This window comes from Lipophrys pholis (assembly GCF_963383615.2).
Source record: "Lipophrys pholis genome assembly, chromosome: 2".
Taxonomy (NCBI): Eukaryota; Metazoa; Chordata; class Actinopteri; order Blenniiformes; family Blenniidae; genus Lipophrys; species Lipophrys pholis.
This window is the reverse complement of record NC_137636.1, coordinates 1,017,033-1,036,757: the sequence shown is the minus strand read 5'-3', so window position 1 is coordinate 1,036,757 and position 19,725 is coordinate 1,017,033. Positions and strand designations below refer to the sequence as shown.

The following is a 19,725-nucleotide window of genomic DNA, read 5'->3' as shown; positions in this document are numbered from 1 at the left end:
GTGAAATGTAAGTGCACAGTAAGTGAAACAAATGGAGCGACAGTTCTGACCCGTGGGACTTCCTTCCTAAACGGTGGGGTAATGATGCAGAGTGGGAATTGCATGCAGAAGCATTGTTGGCAAAGACCACTCTGAGCTCTGCTGACTCCAAAATATGTAACCAGCTGTTCTGACAGAGCAACCCCCCCCCCCCCCCCCCCCCCCCCCCCCCCGCTAAATGGAGCCATTAATGAGATTCCACCACTTGAGTTCTCCATAACAAGAGCATATAGAGTTAAATACCATAGATAAACGCGCCTCTTCTTACCAGCTATGTCTTTTATCACTAAGGTCAATTGCAATTTCAATTGGCCATCTTTGCTCCTGTGAGTAGAAGAAAAAGTTAAGTTAAGTGATCCATTCAGGAATAGTTGAAAAAAAAGTCAAATCTCTGCGGCTGAATTGATTCTAACTATGTAGTTCTGTGTGTTTGGTGCATCAAACAGGAATCTAAGACTTCCACTAACACAGCAGACACTGCCTTCAAAGTGCAAACGTTTCGAGGTAAAAGCAGCGGCGAGGTGTGAGGTACGGAACTCTTTTCTCATGTCACGTTTCTCATGTTTCACACTTTGGATTCTTTTGTTTACTCAAATCTAATATGGAGCATTAGCTTAAGAAAAAAGGTAGCTGCTTCAAGTTACTGCATTTTTCTCCGAAGAGGAAACAAAAAGTCTTACTTTGGTACTGATGGAGGTCTCCATTGAAAACAGGCAACGGCAGCGCCACTTCCATCTGGCCACTACTGTTTCAGTAATTACTGTAAGAGTTAAAGTTTACCGCTTATTACTGAGATAATAGTGTGATGAAAAACACAGCGTGGGCTCTCGAAGGCAGCGCTCTGACCCTGCAAAGAAAGGGAAGAGCAGCTCAGGGGAGTAAAACACTAATGGATATGAAACAGCCTCATTGCTCCGCAAATTGTGAAAACACAGAGTCGAGTCTCGGTGAAAGAATTGTGTTTGTACATAAATAACCACAGCTAATGAACTTTAACATTTAGTGCATTTATATTAAACACTCAGAAATCCCTAAGACACCTCCCGAGGGTTCTGAGCTTGAATTCATTACATTTTGACGTCTTTATAAGAAAAAATACTACAAAAGATGCTCCAACTCGTCTGACGCAGTAGTGATATGATGATAAGAAGCAGCTGCCATCTGCAGCACGCCTGCTACATACATGTACAACTTCCCTGTGAATCCCTCATGAATACAGAAGCTATACGACCAGGAGAAAGGAGATAAAGATAAAGTAGCAGACAGGATGGCAGACCTATTCAGTAGTTATACTGCCGGCTGTTACACAAGGAAAATATCTCAACTTGTATCGTATGCTGAGAGTCGATGAGACGGCCTTAAAGAAATAGTCCTTCCCAGTTCCAATGGAATCAGCGTCATGATTGTATGCAATGCGAGGCTGTTTCTCAGTATCCATCCATTCCCTGCACCTCTTTATCCAACCAGGGTCAGGTCGTCAGTCCATCACAGCCAGCGATGGAAAGAGAGAGGGCAAGTGAATGACTGAGGGTTTTATCTCTGGTCATGAAGTATTTGTTGATTGTGATTGTGAGGCGGTTTTCCTCTGAGGAGGGTTGGCCAGCCCCGGAGTGCAGAGTTACGTGATGCACCTGAATGCATCACCCATGTATTGTCGGCATGTATCTGGTTTACCAGTGGAAATCCATACATTTGCCTCATTGTTTAAGCTGCCGGGTTCAAAGTGTGAAAAAAGTAGCGTCTTGTTGTCTGGAAATTAAAGTAAAAAATATATTATGAACATCTGATTGTTGGTCTCCCTCTGGAATTGCTCCATTATCAAAGTCCTGGTACGGGCCGTACGCTACAACAAAGTCTTGGTACGGGCCGTACGCTACAACAAAGTCTTGGTACGGGCCGTACGCTACAACAAAGTCTCGGTACGGACCGTACGCTATAACAAAGTCCTGGTACGGACCGTACGCTACAACAAAGTCCTGGTACGGACCGTACGCTATAACAAAGTCTTGGTACGGGCCGTACGCTATAACAAAGTCCTGGTACGGACCGTACGCTATAACAAAGTCTTGGTACGGGCCGTACGCTACAACAAAGTCCTGGTACGGACCGTACGCTATAACAAAGTCCTGGTACGGACCGTACGCTACAACAAAGTCCTGGTACGGACCGTACGCTATAACAAAGTCCTGGTACGGACCGTACGCTACAACAAAGTCTTGGTACGGGCCGTACGCTATAACAAAGTCCTGGTACGGACCGTACGCTACAACAAAGTCCTGGTACGGACCGTACGCTACAACAAAGTCCTGGTACGGACCGTACGCTATAACAAAGTCTTGGTACGGACCGTACGCTACAACAAAGTCCTGGTACGGACCGTACGCTATAACAAAGTCCTGGTACGGACCGTACGCTACAACAAAGTCCTGGTACGGACCGTACGCTACAACAAAGTCCTGGTACGGACCGTACGCTATAACAAAGTCTTGGTACGGACACTTAAAGCGCTGATCACAACAGTAACGCTCGTAGACGGTGGAAATGCTGCTATTGTGCATGAACACCGTGACCGTAGTAAATACTTCTGCACATGCAGACGATGGACAATAGCAACAATGGTGGCGTCCAGAATGACCATATTCTCCTGGGAATAACAATCTAACTTGGTCGTCTGTCCAGAGGAACGTCATTGTTCTCCCATTGTTCATGTTTCCAGCGTGATGTTCTGTGCACGTGTGTCTGGTTTAATTAAAATACAACCTACAGCGCCCACTAGTGGATCAACATGCTAACCACTTCATTTTTAACCTTTCTGTGAAAACAAACATCAATTTCAAAACTTTCAAAACTTTTCTCAAAAGAAAATTAAAAGTAACTTGTTTTCACTTGACACGTCGTCGTGGAAACGGGATCTACGTAACTTCAGTTGAAGTTATTGAGCGATCGGACTGATCCTCACTCCACCGACAGCTGGGTTAACGTGTGACAGCCACACTGCAGGTCTGCACATTATTTAATCATTCCAATAAGAGAGGGACATTTAAAACTGGCACACATGTTACTTTTTTTTTGTTCAAGACATCAGTAGGAACTGTAACTCAGTAACTTTCACACTTTTTAGAAGCAGCAGGTGAACGTTCTGGCATTAAGTTGAAGCATGTTCACTTTATGTCTTCATTTTCCTTCTACGCTCACAGACTGTTTCTCTCATCTGTGCACGGTTAATGGGCTCTGTTACCACGATGTCAAGCAGTTTCTCCCACAAGATGAACCTCAAAGTTACAATCTGATTGATTACAGTAAACAGGAAACTCGTCCTTTTTCTCTCAGGCTTCAGCTTCAGTAGAAGTCAAAATCTCTCATTACAGTCGAAATAAATTTGCCTGACTGTCTGGTTCCGTGTTATATCACTACGGCGTTAATCCCTTTATGGTGGAAAACGGATTTCTACAACAGCTCACAGAGCACATTATTGGCGTTTCATAGCGCTAATTTGACAAAATGTTATGAAAGCTGCGTTTGAAAATCAGCCCATTGCCTTGCCTGTCAAGAGTCCATTATGAGACTCGCACAGACCTTGTTCTGCAGTAAATCAGCAGGCTGAACTTGACAAAGAGCTTACAGCTCTCCCACCTCCTCTACTTATTCACTGCGTTTCAAGTGTAATGAAGCCGGATAAGTAATAGCTATTTAATAACTCTCGTGGCGTAATAATGGAGGTAATAATGGAGGCTTAATGTCTGACAGTCACTCTGCACTTTGTACTAATGATTTTCTAAGAAGTGCATAGACCCAAACAATACTCGCTCTGACAGTATCTCACCTTCTGGCATGGATAATCCCGCTTCAGCCTAGAGGCCAATGGCACCAGCCAATTGGGATGAGAATTAATTATGATAGGAACTCGACTTATATCTGACATATGTTTCACATATATTATTTACTGGAAGAGATGCTTTAAAGGCAAATATAACTGCCTGTCCTTCCATATAAGTGTTCTCTCCCTGCTTTATCTTAATTAGAGATGCTGCAAGATGACATGAAGCAGAAAGCAGAGTGCATCCTGGACATGTTTCCAGTCTGTCCCAGGATAAACACAGAGAGGGAGGAGACGGGTCTCTGGACAAACCTGTGCACAGAACGAACAGGGAAACTACACACCTTAAAGCCCACAAACCTATAATCCAACCTGGAATATTATGTCGGGAATGCTAACCACTTTACGAAAAGGACTCAAACACATTGTAGTTCAGGGGCCACATACAGCCTATTCTCATCTTGAGTGGGCAGGACCAGTGATAAAGTACCATCATAACATTTAAATACAAACTTTAAGCTTTTCTCATGTTGTGGCGCAGAGTATGTGTGATGATTACGATTGTGAGTCACCAACATAAAGCCAATTTTAATGAAACATTCTGATGCAAAATACAGTGAAATGTTCAAAGAATTTCTCATACAGCTTTTGCAATCTGCACGTTTTTATAAACTCATAGCTTTGTGGCTAATGCTAGTCTGTCATGGCATCACTGATATCTCAGATCCGGTCTCAGTGTTGTGTTATTCTTATGAAATCGATTTTAAAAAATCAATGTTCTCTTTGGAAGTTTCACAGTTTTCTCGGAGGTTCGGCGGGGCTGACTGGAGCCTCTTGCTGGCCGGATTCGCTCCACTCGCCTTGTGTCTGACACCCTGCACTATACCGATATAAGAACTGTGAAAAACCTTGTAACCACCAATGTTTCTGGAGCGTGACTTACACATATTTTCTGTCTATACTGAAAATTTCTCAACAGAATCCGTACAGAATTGTTGCTCCAAACCTCATGCGAACTATTTATAAAGGCAGTTCCCCTGTTAACACATTGCGTTGGCAGGTGAACCGCCTGCAGGTCTCACCGCCATCTCAAGGGCTAGTTTACCTACGGTGTAATGCATTTTGGATTTATTGTACGTTTTTCTCTTTTGTCATGTGTGTAATGAGCTTATACTTTAACTATGTGTCATGTAAATGTTTCATTGCTGGGGTCATAGCAAATTAGAAATATTCTTTTTGTGAACTAGAAAGAGTGATGTAGTTTGAGCGGGGTCACATCGGGGCATTGGGATGTTTTGGTCCCGCTTATCTCACATCAGATTATAAAAGAAGTCATGAGGCGGTATTCATGAGACTCCAGTCCTCTACTTCATCACTGCGCTGATAACGAGTTTCAGCATCAAGGTCAAGTGAAGTATGTTTTTGAAGTACCTGTGCTGTTGTGATATTCTTAACAGGAAGTCGCACAAAGCAACCAGCCTCCATTTGGATGGGTCACTTCTATGTCTGTGTGTTTTCAGAAGAAAGTCGTGCTGTTTCTATGTCGTTTTCACACATTTGTTTGATCAAAAGTGACAAGATCTTGCAAAGTAAGAACTCTGTAGGTCATTTTTATAAATTTTTGTTTTTTTAATACTCAGTCAACTCAGTTCATCTTTAACCAAATATAGGCATGTATTCCTCTCAGGAAACTTCCAGGTGAAAAGACCTCCCTTGACTATAAACTTTCTTGTAGAGGTCTTTGGTAAAAGTTTTACACTTTTAATAAGTGTAGATTGGCTGGGATTACGTAAACAGATAGAAAGCTCTGATTTAGCTCTGTAAGCAGCATGCAGTATGATGATATTAGATGATGGAACATGAAACCTTTGACACTGGAGTGTACATGTGCTGCTCTCGTTCCCAGACTGACCGAGGCGCACCGAAAAGCCATTCGAGTGATCCAGAAAATGCGCTATTTTGTCGCCAAGAGAAGTTTTCAGGTAATCGTTTGACTTTGTTTCCCCCACAGTCTTCTTGAAATGTATTGGTTAAATAACAAGCATTTGAAGATAAGCCACTTGAAACTGAGCTGTCTGTACGCCTGATGGTGGTGATTGTCGCAGCCTTTCAACGGTAAAGTCTCAAGGAGCTAACTTGATAAATAAATACTGTACAACTTATACAAGGTTTACCCCGTAATGAGGAAAACCAACAGCAGAGGATGAACTTTTAGACGCTCGCCAGCTTCGATATCTTCAGTGGAGATGTGAGGTTTTAGCAGTCTCTCTCTGTTTCCCTATAGACAGCGTTGTCAGACTCACATATGCAACATTTTTATGGCTACGATCAGCAAGAAACTCTTTCATTAAAGTCATCAAAGATTCAGCCCCGTGGACATGGAAAAGAACTTCAAGGTAGACATTAAGTACTAATCCCAGGGTGCTTTTTATTTTTATTTTTTTTGGGCATAGCTTTAAATTTTGTTAGATATGCCACTAAAGGTGGGTGGAAGCGAAAGATGATGTGTTTGGGAAAACACAAACTGCAGCTTAAATCACTTCACTTTTAAATTCTGGGTCAATTTTGGGTGAATGAAGCGGCTTTGTCACTTTGTTCTGTCTTCAACTGCAGCAACACATTCAGCTCTGCTCTGATTTGTGCTCCACGAGTCTCTTCTCCCTCAGCAGTTGTATGGAAGCTCTTTAGACCTGGCTGTTATGTAAAAAAAAAAAAGAAGAAGAAGATTTCTCAGAAACAAGATAAAAATGTATTATTAACGTCTGATTGTTGGTCTCCCTCTGGAATTGCTCCATTATCCTGCGGCACCAGTGCTTTCATAATGCACGTTTTATAGTTTCTTGCCGAGGCTGTGATGAGAGGATGAGGATGATACGTTCTCTTTTAAAAATGTCTATTTTGATAATAATGTACTTTTGCTATTCTCATTTTTGTTTTTGACAAAAGGAAGAACAAATCATTCCCCCTGACTGAAGAGTTTTTCTTGCTTCCGCTGCTACTGTTTACCAGAACTGTGGTTCTTCATGTATTTATTCTATTTATTTATGAGCTACATTCAAGGCAACAGCGTGTTCAAGAGACAACTGAAGAGTTTTAATGCGTATCGGGTGTTTCCACTGAATATGCACATTTTTGGGGGGAAATGGCTCCCAAGTATTAACGGTGTTACTTAATACTACTGTAGGCTATACTTGTAATGTGTATTGTAAATTTGGTAGAAAGCATGTTTTCTTTAAGATTCATGTATTTTGTACATTGTCCCTGACTGAGAAACTCAACTAAACTAGGGTGGAAGTTTTTAAAAATGCTGCAAAGTGGAAACGGGAGAAAGCATAACTTTCTGAAACGTTGCTACTGTGCATGTGCACCACGGCAGTGGTAACCACTTCTTCTGCACTTGCATGGGTAAACGGACAACAATAATAATGGCGGCCCTTTAGAGTGTCATGACTCTGGGACTTGGTAGTTTTGTAGTCGACAGTTTTGATTGATTGAAAAACTGTCGACTATAAAACTACCAAGTTTTATAGTCGACAGTTTTTCAATCAGTCACCTGGAACAGCGATCCAATTCCCACACAAATGTCCTTGTACTCGCCATTGTTAAGATTTATCCCCTTGTGTTCTCTGTGTGCATGTAGGTGTCATTTTATGACATATAAAAATACAACAGCACCCTCTAGTGGCCTTATGTGAAAATGTCATAGTTTTCAAAGCGTTGCTGTGAAGACACAACACTTTCCTAAAACGTAAACGCAAATACGATGCGTTTTCACTTTGTGGTGTAAACGGGGCCAAAGTATCCCTGATTACAGTCGTCACCAAATATTCCTGATTGTGCTCAAATTCCTTTTACAGTCAGATTTCTGTTTAAGCTGTTTTATCGCCATTACAGACGTGTTAGATGATTTAGCCCTTTTAGCTCTTGTAGCTATTCTACCAGTTTTAGACAATTCAGCAGTTGTACATTGTCTGTTTTAACAGTTCTACCTGTATTACTATTTTTAAGTGGTTAAGCCATTTTAGTAAATGTTGGAATTTAAACCACTTCATTTCATCTGAAATTGTATTTGGATTTCACCGTGGTTTGAGCTTCCTTTCTGCATGTTAAGGTCCATTTAAGTGTCATATTTTCACTGAACTCCAAGACAAACAGCCCTTTGAATGATTGTCTGCTGTGCAACACAATTAAAAGTAAAATAAATGTGTTTATTAACTTTTGATTTAGTGAAAGCTACTGGGTCATTGGTGTTGTTTTGAAGCAGTCAGCTGAAATGGAACTGATTCTTTACTGAGTAAATAGTTTCTCACACCACCGCTCATAAATAATGAGCACAACAGTTTTTGTTTTAAAAAAGAAAGAAAAAAGAATTGATTTAATAACATTTATTTATTTTTTATTTTTTACTGCAGCAAGCCCGTAAGCCCTATGATGTGCGAGATGTGATTGAACAATACTCCCAGGGTCACCTCAACCTCATGGTGCGAATCAAGGAGCTTCAGAGGAGGTAAGTATCCGCCTCCAGGGCACGATAACACACAATGTCCATGTTTGCCTGCATGAATAAGAAATATCAGGTGGGTGTTCCATCTTATGTAAAATACTGGGAGGAGTTTATGCTCATAGATTTATGTGCAATGTCAAACATAACATCTCGATATGTCTCTATTGTTTGTGATTACTATTTTTATAGAATTTGAAAAGTCACTCGGGTCAACCTTAAGCAGGAAGGTTTTGAATTTACATGGCAACATTTTGAGAATTATGTCTGTTGACACACAAATGGCAGAAACGGTGAAATCGATGTTGTTGGCTGTTGTTCTTTGTTTTGTCTTTTTTTGGAATGAAACCACACACACAGGGTGAACAACACACTATAAACATTAACAATGGCGAGTACACGGACATTCATACGGACAAATGACAAAGTTGGACTGTGACTCTGAACTATAAAACGACCAGGAGAATCTGGACTGGGAGTCATGACACTCTATTGTCTCTCCCTCCACTATGAGACACACACACAACACACATACAACAGTCCTTCTGCACGTGCTCAGTGGGTGGACACTCTATTGTCCCCCCACTGAGCATGTGCAGAAGGACTGTTGACCACGGCCGTGGTGCCATGCCCAGTGGCTGCGTTTCAGTGAAGGTGCATTTTCCCGTCATATCCAGAGAGATGGAGTCTGTGTGTTTTCAAAAAGTTGGGTTGTCTCCCGTTTCCATGGAAACGTAATTGGAGCTTCTTTGAGAAATTCAACCTTGGGAGCCGTTTTGAAAAAGTTGCATTTTCATTGGCTCCGACCAGCGTCGTCGTGTAAACACTCACCCAAAATTAAACAAAATTCTTTCATTTTAAAAACTTTGAAACTGTGAGAGATCAACTTCTGTATTTTTTTCTGCCAATTTCAGATCAACTGTTTAGAATATTTGGATATATTTGATAACTTCCTCCAGAAGCACGTCAGTCCATGGTATAACCCACACAAACAAACACATGATACCTTTTCCAGATGATCGTTCTCATTACGCTCAAACATGCAAAATCCTCACTGGACTCCTCCTGTTTGCATAGAAAGTGAAATCCATTTGCTTGAGTGTGTAATTTAGCACGAGGATCTTAGTAAATCAGGTTGTGTGTGTAAAGATTTGTCTGACCAGAGATCCACCATGTTTCTCTCAGATTGGACCAGTCATTAGGAAAGATAACGATGTTCCAGACCGGTTCAGGTAACGAGTCGCTGCCTTGCTTTGTCTGAATATGTTACAGTAACTCAGGATTTAACAAACCACAGACCTAATTATCCTCGTTGTCTTTAGACCGGGCCAAAGACAGAGGAAACAACTCTATTGGATCCCGACTCCTCAGGATGGAGGACAAGGTGGGGTTTGTACCACTAGAATCACTCTGCTTTGCTTTGTAGTGCTTCAAATCATTTCTTTGTTTACAACAGAGAATTTCTGCATGTTCACATCTGCCTTGTTGTTCATATTTATGAGAGTACAGCTGATAAGCCTCATCTCAGGAGGATATTCACAGTCAACTTTCTGGAATAAATTGCTTTTGGGAATAGTTTTTTTGGGGGTAATGCAACAAATGCATAACTGTCTTTGTTCGCTGCGATCGAATATAAAAGGGTGGTATGTACACATGTGGCCCTGCTATTGTTGATTCTGGTGTAAAAAATGTAGAGCTTGTGCCAGTCCTGCAGTACAAAGAGAAACATTTCCCTTCATTCCTTCTAAAGCTTAATCAAAAGAAAGAAAAGCAGAAATATTGAATCACAACTACCCGCAGTGTTTTTCCCCCCAAAGGATTCACATGCTCGTGTATGATAATCAAAAACAAACTTAATGATCGTGATGGAGCAACATAGCTTTTTACATAGCTTGTGATCATCAGTGTGAAGCCAGGAAACGAGTATCTCTCGTTGTGACGCAGGTAAAAGATAAACTTCACAACACTTTTGCCAAACAGCAGCTAATTCTATTGAGTGTTGCCATAATTGAAGAGAAGCCTTCTCTCTTGCTTCGCAAATAAGCGTAATTAATTTCCTATAAAGGACTGAGCGCATCATCAGTGTGAATCCGGTTCTTATTCCCGGTGGTGTGATTTAGCAGATAGCGCACATGGAGCAGACTCTGAACCGCATCGCCGAGTCGCTGGCTTTTCTTCTGGACCACAGGGAGGCTGCCGAGGCCGAAGGTGGAGGCAGACTGAGACGGCAGCTTGGCCGGACCGGCAACGTCCTCCTCAGCCAGGACAGTCTGCCAAGCTACGACCAGCTGTCTTCATCGCCCTCGTCCTCCTCCTCCAACACGGCCGGCACCACCCTCGGCCTCAACAACCCCGTCAGCGTCCCCGAACGTCAGGAAGACAACTGCTAATACGATCTATCTATCTATCTATCTGTCTATCTATCTATCTATCTATCTATCTATCTATCTATCTATCTATCTATCTATCTATCTATCTATCTATCTATCTATCTATCTATCTATCTATCTATCTATCTATCTATCTATCTATCTATCTATCTATCTGTCTATCTATCTATCTATCTATCTATCTATCTATCTATCTATCTATCTATCTATCTATCTATCCATAAAAATAAAGTTAAATAGATTTATTTTACTCAGCTTACAGTTTAATTGTATTTATGTCTGGGTGTGTTGAATGTAGACACATTGATGCCTTCGAACTCATATACAATATATATATATATATATATATATATCTCCAAAAATGTATGTTAAAAAGTTACGATGTATTGGTTTGACCTAGAGATCAAGATGAATGTGTACCATTTCTTTGTTTTTTTATGCTTGAAGGATTAGCATGTTAGCACAGTATTCATTATTTTTCATTGAACACAAAGTTTCTTTACCTGCTCTCATTGTGGTATTTATCTGGTGAATACTTGATGTAATCATGTTATTGCACATAACCAATAGAGGCCTTAAGCTATATGTACAGAAAAAAAAATCTAAATCATAAATAAATTAGTGCTCACACAAATGTATGAGAATATATTTCATATATTTTTTGACCCTGCAAACAGAAGGAAGCCTTTAGAGATTATTATGTTGTAGACGCCATCAAAGCCCAATTGAAGTAGTTTATATTTGTGATATTCATCACGCGTCTACTCAGTCATTTTATTGCACGTCGCCAAATAAAGCCTAAATCTAATGGTAGAGGGGAAGACATCTTTAACTGAACTGTAGTTTAATGGACTCCAGTTAGTGGGTGTATCTTCATTAACCACTTTAAACAGCATGGCAGCTTATATACACTATATGGCATATAGAAGACAGACAACCTATTAGACTTTGATTGTTAGTTAAGCATCATGTTTGTGTGTCATTTCAATAATATTTTACTGGCATTATTTTTAAAACCTTGGGAGTTTTATGTCTCTTTGTCTTTTGTATATTCATAGGTTCATTGTCAGACAGGCTTTCTGTCCACACACATGCAGCATTTTTAGAGAGTGACTAATTTTGGGGGGTTTATAACTGCCCGCTCAGCATCTCTGGTCTTTACTGGTGAAGACGCTAAAATGCTCACGCCATAGTGATGCAGTAACCATGACAACCAACAACAAGACTGATTTTTTCTTTTCTGGTGTGTCTTTTCTAAATGTATTCATTTTCAGTGTACAACAGAAATAATATATAGTTTGATATGCAGAACAACGGACAAACGAGAAAAGAAATGAGCAAATTCTAGAAGGAAAAACGAACCCATTGTTAGCGTTATGTCTGTGCGACAGAAGCGACATATTTTCTTTCCTATTTATGATTTCCTGGTTTTATAATCCACTGTGGCCCAAAGTAGAATTTCTATTTCGCCTTCAATTTACACAAACAACTTTTTCTCACTCGCATGGCAATAATTTCCATTGTGCTTACATTAACATTTAAAGTATGCTTCAACTCTTCTTCTCTATTTTGGTGTTTTTTTGTGTATTTCTGCAGGCCTCGTTTAAATACTACAGTGTTTAGTGGTTTTGTGTGAATAGACATTTCTCAATAGGGTTTCATCTGTATGGAAAACATTTTGTAAAGACAAAAGTATTCATGCAGATGGAGTCTTATGATTTCCTGTTTTTTTAAGTAATTTCATGTATTACTGAAGACATTACCAGTTACTGCTTTGCTGTGATTCAGTTTTCACAAATCAAATGTAATTCCCTCAATAAAAGTGTTAATATGTGAATTTCAAATGATCAATTTTAGTCAAATAAGATAAGATAAGATACGATATCCCTTTATTTATCTCACATGTGGAGAAAATGCTGTTCTCATTCAACAATGAAACGTTACTGTTGAGTTTGATGTCTTGTAGGTAGTCTCTTATTTTTTTTAACTTGTGCTATGGTTTGCAGAAAACTCTTAAGAAATTGAATTCAGTTGTTCTCAAGTGATCAGTCAGGACAAAGCATTGCTGCACATGGAGGACAATAGCGCCTCCCTCCCACTGACAGCTGAGCTTCCTCCCACACTGGGAGGGGGGAGTGGCTGCGTCACACCCTCACTGACTTATGGAAACAGCCAGAAGCACGGCTGACACCGCGCTCTTTACACGGGCGACCTTTGGGCAGCAGATGGTGACCTTTCTCCCCACTGGCCGTCCATGGGGTGTCCGGGCATACCTTCACACGAGTGGCCCCGTGGAGAAAAGCCCCAAGTGACCATCTGCCTCCGGTGTTGCAACAATGGCTCGCACCCTCCTAAAGTGTGCTGAGGGTCGTTGGCCTGTGTGTGTGTGTGTGTGTGGGGGGGGGGGGGGGGGGCGTTGGTAGGGTTTAAGGATAATTAGTGCAATATAACTACAGTCAAACATTGTAGAAGAAGAGTTCACACAATTAAAGGAGATGTAAGATTAATATTATCGTTTGCTGAACGTCTGCTTATGTCGGATATTGTGATTTACATTTAAACAAACTGAAATCGCTCAAGTGGTTATTTGTTCAAAACAAACTCATGGAATTAAAAAGGAATCAAAGACTGCTGTTTAGTAACATGTTCACTCAGTGGTGGACGATCACGGCGCAAAAAGAGGGACAGACGTTTTTAGAGTCACTAAACAACCTCAAATGTTTTTAGACTGTAGGAAGAAACTCAGTTCATTTTAATTCAGGGGCCACATGCAGCCTAATTTCATCTTCAGTGAGCCGGACTGGTAAAACAAAGCTGAAACTCCAATGTATTCAGATTCAGACACCTTCATTTATCCTGCAAGGGGCAATTCATTCGTAGTTTTCCAGTGTGTACATTTACATACATGCATTCCGTCATCAATCTGTCAGGAATTAGCATGTGACATGGGAAATGTCAGAGCAGAATAAATCAATAAAACACGATAAGATAAGCACAAAGAATGACGGTACAAGACACTAGAATGGTAAGAACAGTATTAAAAACTAACAGTGAATAAGACAAGGGTAAATCAATGTCTTCAAGTTAAAATACTGAAAACGGGTGTGGTCTGTTTTTCTTTGTTGTGGTACAGAGAGAGGAAGAATATCTGAATGTTCACAAAACTAATGGTGCGTTTACACTATGTTCACGGCAGCCCCGTTTCAGGCCACCGTGGACAAAACGGGTTGGACATGAGACAACGCAGGGGGACGGGATGGACATGAGACAACGCAGGGTGACGGGATAGACATGAGACAACACAGGGGGACGGGATGGACATGAGACAACGCAGGGGGACGGGATGGACATGAGACAACGCAGGGGACGGGATGGACGTGAGACAACGCAGGGGACGGGATGTACATGAGACAATGCAGGGGGACGGGATGGATGTGACACAACGCAGGGGACGGGATGGACATGAGACAACGCAGGGGAACGGGATGGATGTGAGACAACACAGGGGACAGGATGGACATGAGACAAGGCAACAGGTGATTGCCGTGGGCACCGTGCCAGACTTTTGAACTGTCAAAACATTAGCCACAGCGGCCACAGCACGGATGAGAAAGTTAGTACGTCACGAAACGTGCCAGCACGTAATTGGCCGTATTACAACTTGGAGGCGGTCCGTAGTGGGACGGGAGGATTACAGGAAGTGACGTTTCGTGCGCGTTCTATCACGGTTTTATCACGTTTTCTCCCGTCTCGCCGCGCTTCGTCGCGGCGTAGTGACGGTGTCTGGTAGCCGTTTCATCACGTTCAACCGCGGCTTGTCCCGGCCTGTGACGCGTTCGTGGACCCGACGCGTTGCGTTGTCCTCCGGTCTGCCACGGCGCCACGGTCTGGGAGGAAGCCGGGCCGGAGGGGATGAAGGACAGAACAGCTTCTACAAGCTCTGCTACTAAAAAAGAAGTCAGGAGGTACAGTATGTCTGCACCCGGCTGAAGTCTCAGGAGACAACGACCCTATAACCCTATAAACCTGCTTCACAATGGTCCAATGTCCACATTTCATCCGTAGAAAGTCTTGACAGAACGTGAGAGACGTGCCACGCCTTCCTCAGAATTCCACCAATTCCCCTGGTGCACGAGTTCCGGGCAAACGGGGCTGCCGGTGTAGGTACCAGATCTGTCCGGGCTACCAGATCTGTCCGGGGCGGGGCTTGCGCATGCGCTCAGGCTACCAGATCGGTCCGGGGCGGAGTTCGTGCCTGCGCCTGTCAAAGACGTCACACAATATTATCTACGGCAACGCCATATTAACAAACTACATTATGGGATAGATAGATAGATAGATAGATAGATAGATAGATAGATAGATAGATAGATAGATAGATAGATAGATAAACTTTTTTCTAAGAATTCTACCTATGTCCAATATTATAATATTGTGTAAGTATTTGGAAATATAATGAAAACAGTCACTTATCTCTACAGTATATCTGAACATTCCTTCTCATTCATGTCGCCATAATATTTATCTTCAGTCTTGGAAAACACTCAGTTTATTGTTTCAACTGCTGGAGACATGAGGGACAGACTGAATGTCTCCGTCACCCATCACATGTCTTTACAGAATTAAGTGGGTAAAGAAAGGACATTTCATAAAATCAGACGAAGCTCCAGCAGACACGTTCTGCCTCTAAACTCTCCTGAAGTTAAACCAGACAGATCACTGCTGCTTCAGGACATTCAGAGACATAAAACCCCTCGTAGCGTCCTCTTCACCTCACACAGCCTTGTTAGCTTTTCACGGAGCTACGAAGCTAACTGTGAAAGCTAATGTTAGCTTCATACTGTGACGGGAGAAACTTATAGCCAGTAAAAATGCGAAACGCCATCATAGCCAATCATAATGTGAAACGACATCACCGCGCGCGGGTTCAAGCCCCGCCCCGGACAGATCTGGTACCTACACCGGGAACCTAGTGAACCTAGTGAACCTAGTGAACCTAGTGTAAACCTACCCTCAGCAATCACTACCAAACATGTCTTCACTTCACTTATAGCTGTTACATTTGGCTTTCATGGTGGCGTCACCAATATCTCAGCTCTCCTCTTAACATTGTGTTGTGTCTCTTAATTATCATCTTTTGTTTGAAACTGTCAGTTTGCTTGGTGGTTGGCGGCCGGATTGGAGCCTCTAGTTTTGGCCTTATGTTTAATACTCCTGCTATATAGTGACCGTTCCAGATTAAAAATAATAGTTGCATTATCATCTCTTAAGGCAAATGAGATCATGTTCAGCATTTAGACAAAAATATGCAGCTTTTATCAAGAATGAGAGGCAACATTGGAGTGACTCATTTTAATAAAATAGTCATTTTGACTTCTACACTCGCTGCACTTCACAAAGCTGTTACAGTATTATGACTGTTGTTTTCTCTCATGTGACTTATTATTCAAGGTTTCTTTTATTTACATTAGAATATTAGAAGTTGTCCCCTGAAGGTCTGCCTCTTCGACACGTTTCTTATTCAGCCCCTTCAAAGTTGTACAGTCGGGTGTTCTTTGTGATCATTCGTGTTGACATGAAGGTTCGTTTGTACGGCAGCAACCCTCCAATCATAAATGTGTTGTTATAGTGACAGCTTCATTTACTGATAAAGCACCGAGCAGCTTGTAGCACACATCGGGATTCAATTGGGAGAGAAAATTGAGAATCTGTGAGACCTGGTAGATGCCTTTTGATTATTGATTGTATGACTCGTAATTCAGTAATCAATCCACACTAACAGTGTAAGATAATCTGCTGCAAATTCAGAAATGGCACATTTCACATTGGTTGTCCTTGAGCCACTTGAAAACACGACGACTTGCTCTTTTTTTCTTTCTTTCTTGTGTGTGTGTTCATGACCATGATCCTACAGCAACACACAAGGCAAAGGGAAGATCAACATGGGCAGGGCTGGGCACAGGTCGGGGATAAAAGCTGCTTTGACTATGAAAAGAGACCAAGTGAAAAGAGAAAAGACCTTGGAGGGGGTGGAGAAGCTCTCAGGCTGATTTGCAGGTGAAAGAATGGCACACTCTGCTTTTGTGGCCATTGTCCTGCTCCGGCCAGATGGCCTCTTGAAATTCCTCTGAGCCCCGTGGTCATGATTACGCTTGATGTGCAGATTCGGGCCTATGTAATGGGCTCCTTTAGCAATTACAGCTCCTATTACTGGCTGTCATTTTAAGCCTGGCAGCACACTGCTTATGATTATGAGAGCGATTATGATATATGTCATAATACAACCCAGAGAAAGTAATTACTGTAAAACAATTTTCTTCCCTGGAATTGCCAAACCTGAAAGTTGAATTGATTTTTCTGTGACTTCAGAGAGACACTAATTATAAACAGAGCCGTCTGTGGCTGCAACAAAAGAGGGTTCTGCTTCTTCACAACTCCCCAGTAGTACAGCATAGAGCTGGGACGTTCCTGATAAAAGCACACGTTGACAAAAACTCTGCTTTTTTTTTTAAATGTCTCATTGTTGCATGAAGACAAATACAAGATAGTAAACAACTTATTGCATTAGCAATTAAATCTATACAGAGGTTATAAGTATTACAGTATTTCCTCCGTGTTCGGGCTCTGAAGTCGATTCTCAGAAGTTTGTATAACTTGCTTGAGTATTTACTTTCCCTCCCAATATCTGAAGACAATTATCTGTCATTTCTCCTCACGTGCTTCAGACTGACTCCTTTCTGGTTTTAATCTCTATGAGGACGATTCAAACTTAGAGAGACTTTAACATTTATTCACACCAGTTTCAAGATAACTTTTATTTAAATTTTGAAAACTGTGAAATTATTATTTGTGTCATTGCAGTGAAGTTACTTTATCCACTCTAATGAGTATTATAATCACGTAGACACACATGAATGTGACCCTCACACAACCAGAAAGGACAAAGAAGCCTTAAAAGGGCATTATGTATCAATAAAATAAGTATATTTTTACCGAGATAAAGGTAAAGAGGTTGAATATGTTCCTATATCTTATAATATCTTTTTTTTTTTAAATATTCTTTATATCTGGAAAGTTTTCATAAACAGGAAGCTAATCACAAGATCGTAAGTCAAAGTTGTGTCACTCTTTATTCTGGAAGCTCCATAAATTCTGTCAATGACAAGGACATAATAGTGCAATATCAATCAAAACATCAGCAACGTGGTCAAAAACATTTAGAAAATACAGATAGCCACACGTGGTTTTTACAGGCCAACATTTACAGAATATCAGAGATGAAAAAAAGGTATTTAAATAAAAATGTTGATAAATAATATAAATACCAAACTCCAAAACTATATCTCGAGCACAAAATAAAATAAAATGAGATAAAAACAATTCTTTGGTTCTTTCCTGTCCAGCAAAGTGTTAACATGTGTATAAAAAGTCTATTTATCAGATGCACAGTCATCTTATTGTCTTGCAAAGAGCCGGCTCAGTCGATGTGGTGTGCAGAGGATTCAGGATGACCTTTGTTTCTGTTGTCCTTCTTCTCTTCACAAAAAAATCTGCCAAGAAAGAAACAGAAAAGGAGATGTTTAGACAAAGATTTTAACCTTTTACGGGCCACACAGTACATTACAGTGGAAGGACGCCTATACCTCAGAACTCGGTATAAAGATACACCATTACATGCCAGTTGCACAATCAGATCATTGGGAAAGTGGAACAAAACAAGACTTCAATCATACATTCTTCATCATTTGTAGTTTCATATAAATGAGCTCTAAATGAGCTCAGTCCGTTTAAAAGAAATCCCCTTTGCATTAATTCGCTGCTGTCCTACAACAATAAGAGTATAGATGATTTTTCTTTTTCTGTTTTTTTAAATTACTTTATCTCTGTTTAGAACAACGAAAGATCCAGTTTGAATAACAATAAAGTAAATAGGGAAATTTGTGAATACAAATGCTGTAAATGAAAGGGAAAATACTCAAGTAAAGACATCTGAAAGACCTTCTTCAGTATCTGTTCATGGATCTATAAAGAGTCAATCAAGCAAATCAGTCCCGGGTGGGAGAAGTTGGTTTACCTGTGATTTTGGCGTTGTTCCGGGGCTTTGCTGCCGGCTTGGAGAGCGCCCGTTTCCGTCTGCCGGGCGTCACTTCAGTGGGGTGTTTGTTGGAGACGATGGAGCGGTTCTCCTGGTCGCTCCCTGCGCTCTGCGCGCCCTCACTCGGTGCGTAAAACGCGCTCTCACTCGGTGCGTAAAACGCGCTCTCGGCTGGTTTGCGCTCTGCCGGTTCCCGGTAGAAATGTGCAGCGCAGTCTGCGGGTGTTTCCTCCCACTCGAATCTACCAGGCAGCGGTGTCTCACTCTCGAAGTTGAAGTTCCAGCGCCGGCTGTCCTGCTCGGTTATCTCCTTCAGCTTCAGCTTCAGGTCCCGGCGCAGCTGGTCGTGGTCCACCGGGCCGAACAGGTTCCTGCAAACAGACTCTCCGCACCTGGAGGGATTCATCCTGCACTCGGAGTTTAGAGGAGGATGCTGCTGGTCCTGTCGCCCACTGTTCTCCTCTGGACATCAGCGCTCTATGTAAAGGCTGCAGGGCGCAAGGTGCTTTGTTAGCGCACAATGAGGAGGGGGCTTCTCATTGGCTGCAGCTGTGAGGGGAGGTGGTGGGTGAAATTCATTGTGTAATAAAGACTATTGAGAGCTGCTAAGAATTCCAACTGTCTATCCGAAACCGGTGGTGTAAAACCTGTGGCTCCTAGGACAAAGCTGGACCAATCTGTCATTATACATTTTATTTTATACATTTTTACTTTTTCTGGGAATCCGATGCTTGGTCTACAAAGATAACAATGGAACTGTCACTGCAGTTGTTTCAGAAAAGTTTCATAATGACAAGAGAAAAGGCAGAAATGTTGCGGATTACCAGATCACTAGTTTGGGCTGTTGCACATTTACAGAGAAAATCCAAACTCTTCCACATGA

The 19,725-nt window shown here is 41.5% G+C and overlaps 2 protein-coding genes across 2 annotated transcripts in view; one reads left to right on the top strand and one right to left on the bottom strand.

The window, feature by feature from the left end:
- kcnq1.1 (potassium voltage-gated channel, KQT-like subfamily, member 1.1) overlaps positions 1 to 10,747 on the top strand; it is a gene marked incomplete at both ends in the record, with an annotated part of 60,911 nt that extends 50,164 nt beyond the window's left edge. The window contains 5 exons of the mRNA XM_080458039.1: positions 5,763 to 5,838; positions 8,269 to 8,363; positions 9,543 to 9,589; positions 9,680 to 9,741; positions 10,481 to 10,747. Of these exons, the coding sequence (XP_080314165.1) occupies positions 5,763 to 5,838; positions 8,269 to 8,363; positions 9,543 to 9,589; positions 9,680 to 9,741; positions 10,481 to 10,747 (547 nt within the window). The remainder of the gene's footprint in view (positions 1 to 5,762; positions 5,839 to 8,268; positions 8,364 to 9,542; positions 9,590 to 9,679; positions 9,742 to 10,480) is intronic.
- Positions 10,748 to 17,855: 7,108 nt separating this feature from the next.
- On the bottom strand, positions 17,856 to 19,498 carry cdkn1ca (cyclin dependent kinase inhibitor 1Ca). Its single transcript, XM_080493460.1, has 2 exons — positions 18,822 to 19,498; positions 17,856 to 18,297 (listed from the first exon to the last, which is right to left on the bottom strand). Exons 1-2 carry the CDS (start codon positions 19,246 to 19,248, stop codon positions 18,197 to 18,199), a joined length of 528 nt encoding a protein of 175 aa, XP_080349586.1. The 5' UTR covers positions 19,249 to 19,498; the 3' UTR covers positions 17,856 to 18,196.
- Positions 19,499 to 19,725: the final 227 nt, after the last annotated feature.

What these genes read in the sequence shown, in the direction of transcription:
- cdkn1ca (XM_080493460.1), bottom strand. Translation starts at nt 19,248, where the DNA reads ATGAATCCCTCCAGGTGCGGAGAGTCTGTTTGCAGGAACCTGTTCGGC. An exon ending in GAACAACGCCAAAATCACAG is followed by an intron (nt 18,298 to 18,821) that starts GTAAACCAACTT and finishes CTTTCTTGGCAG; the next exon opens with ATTTTTTTGTGAAGAGAAGA.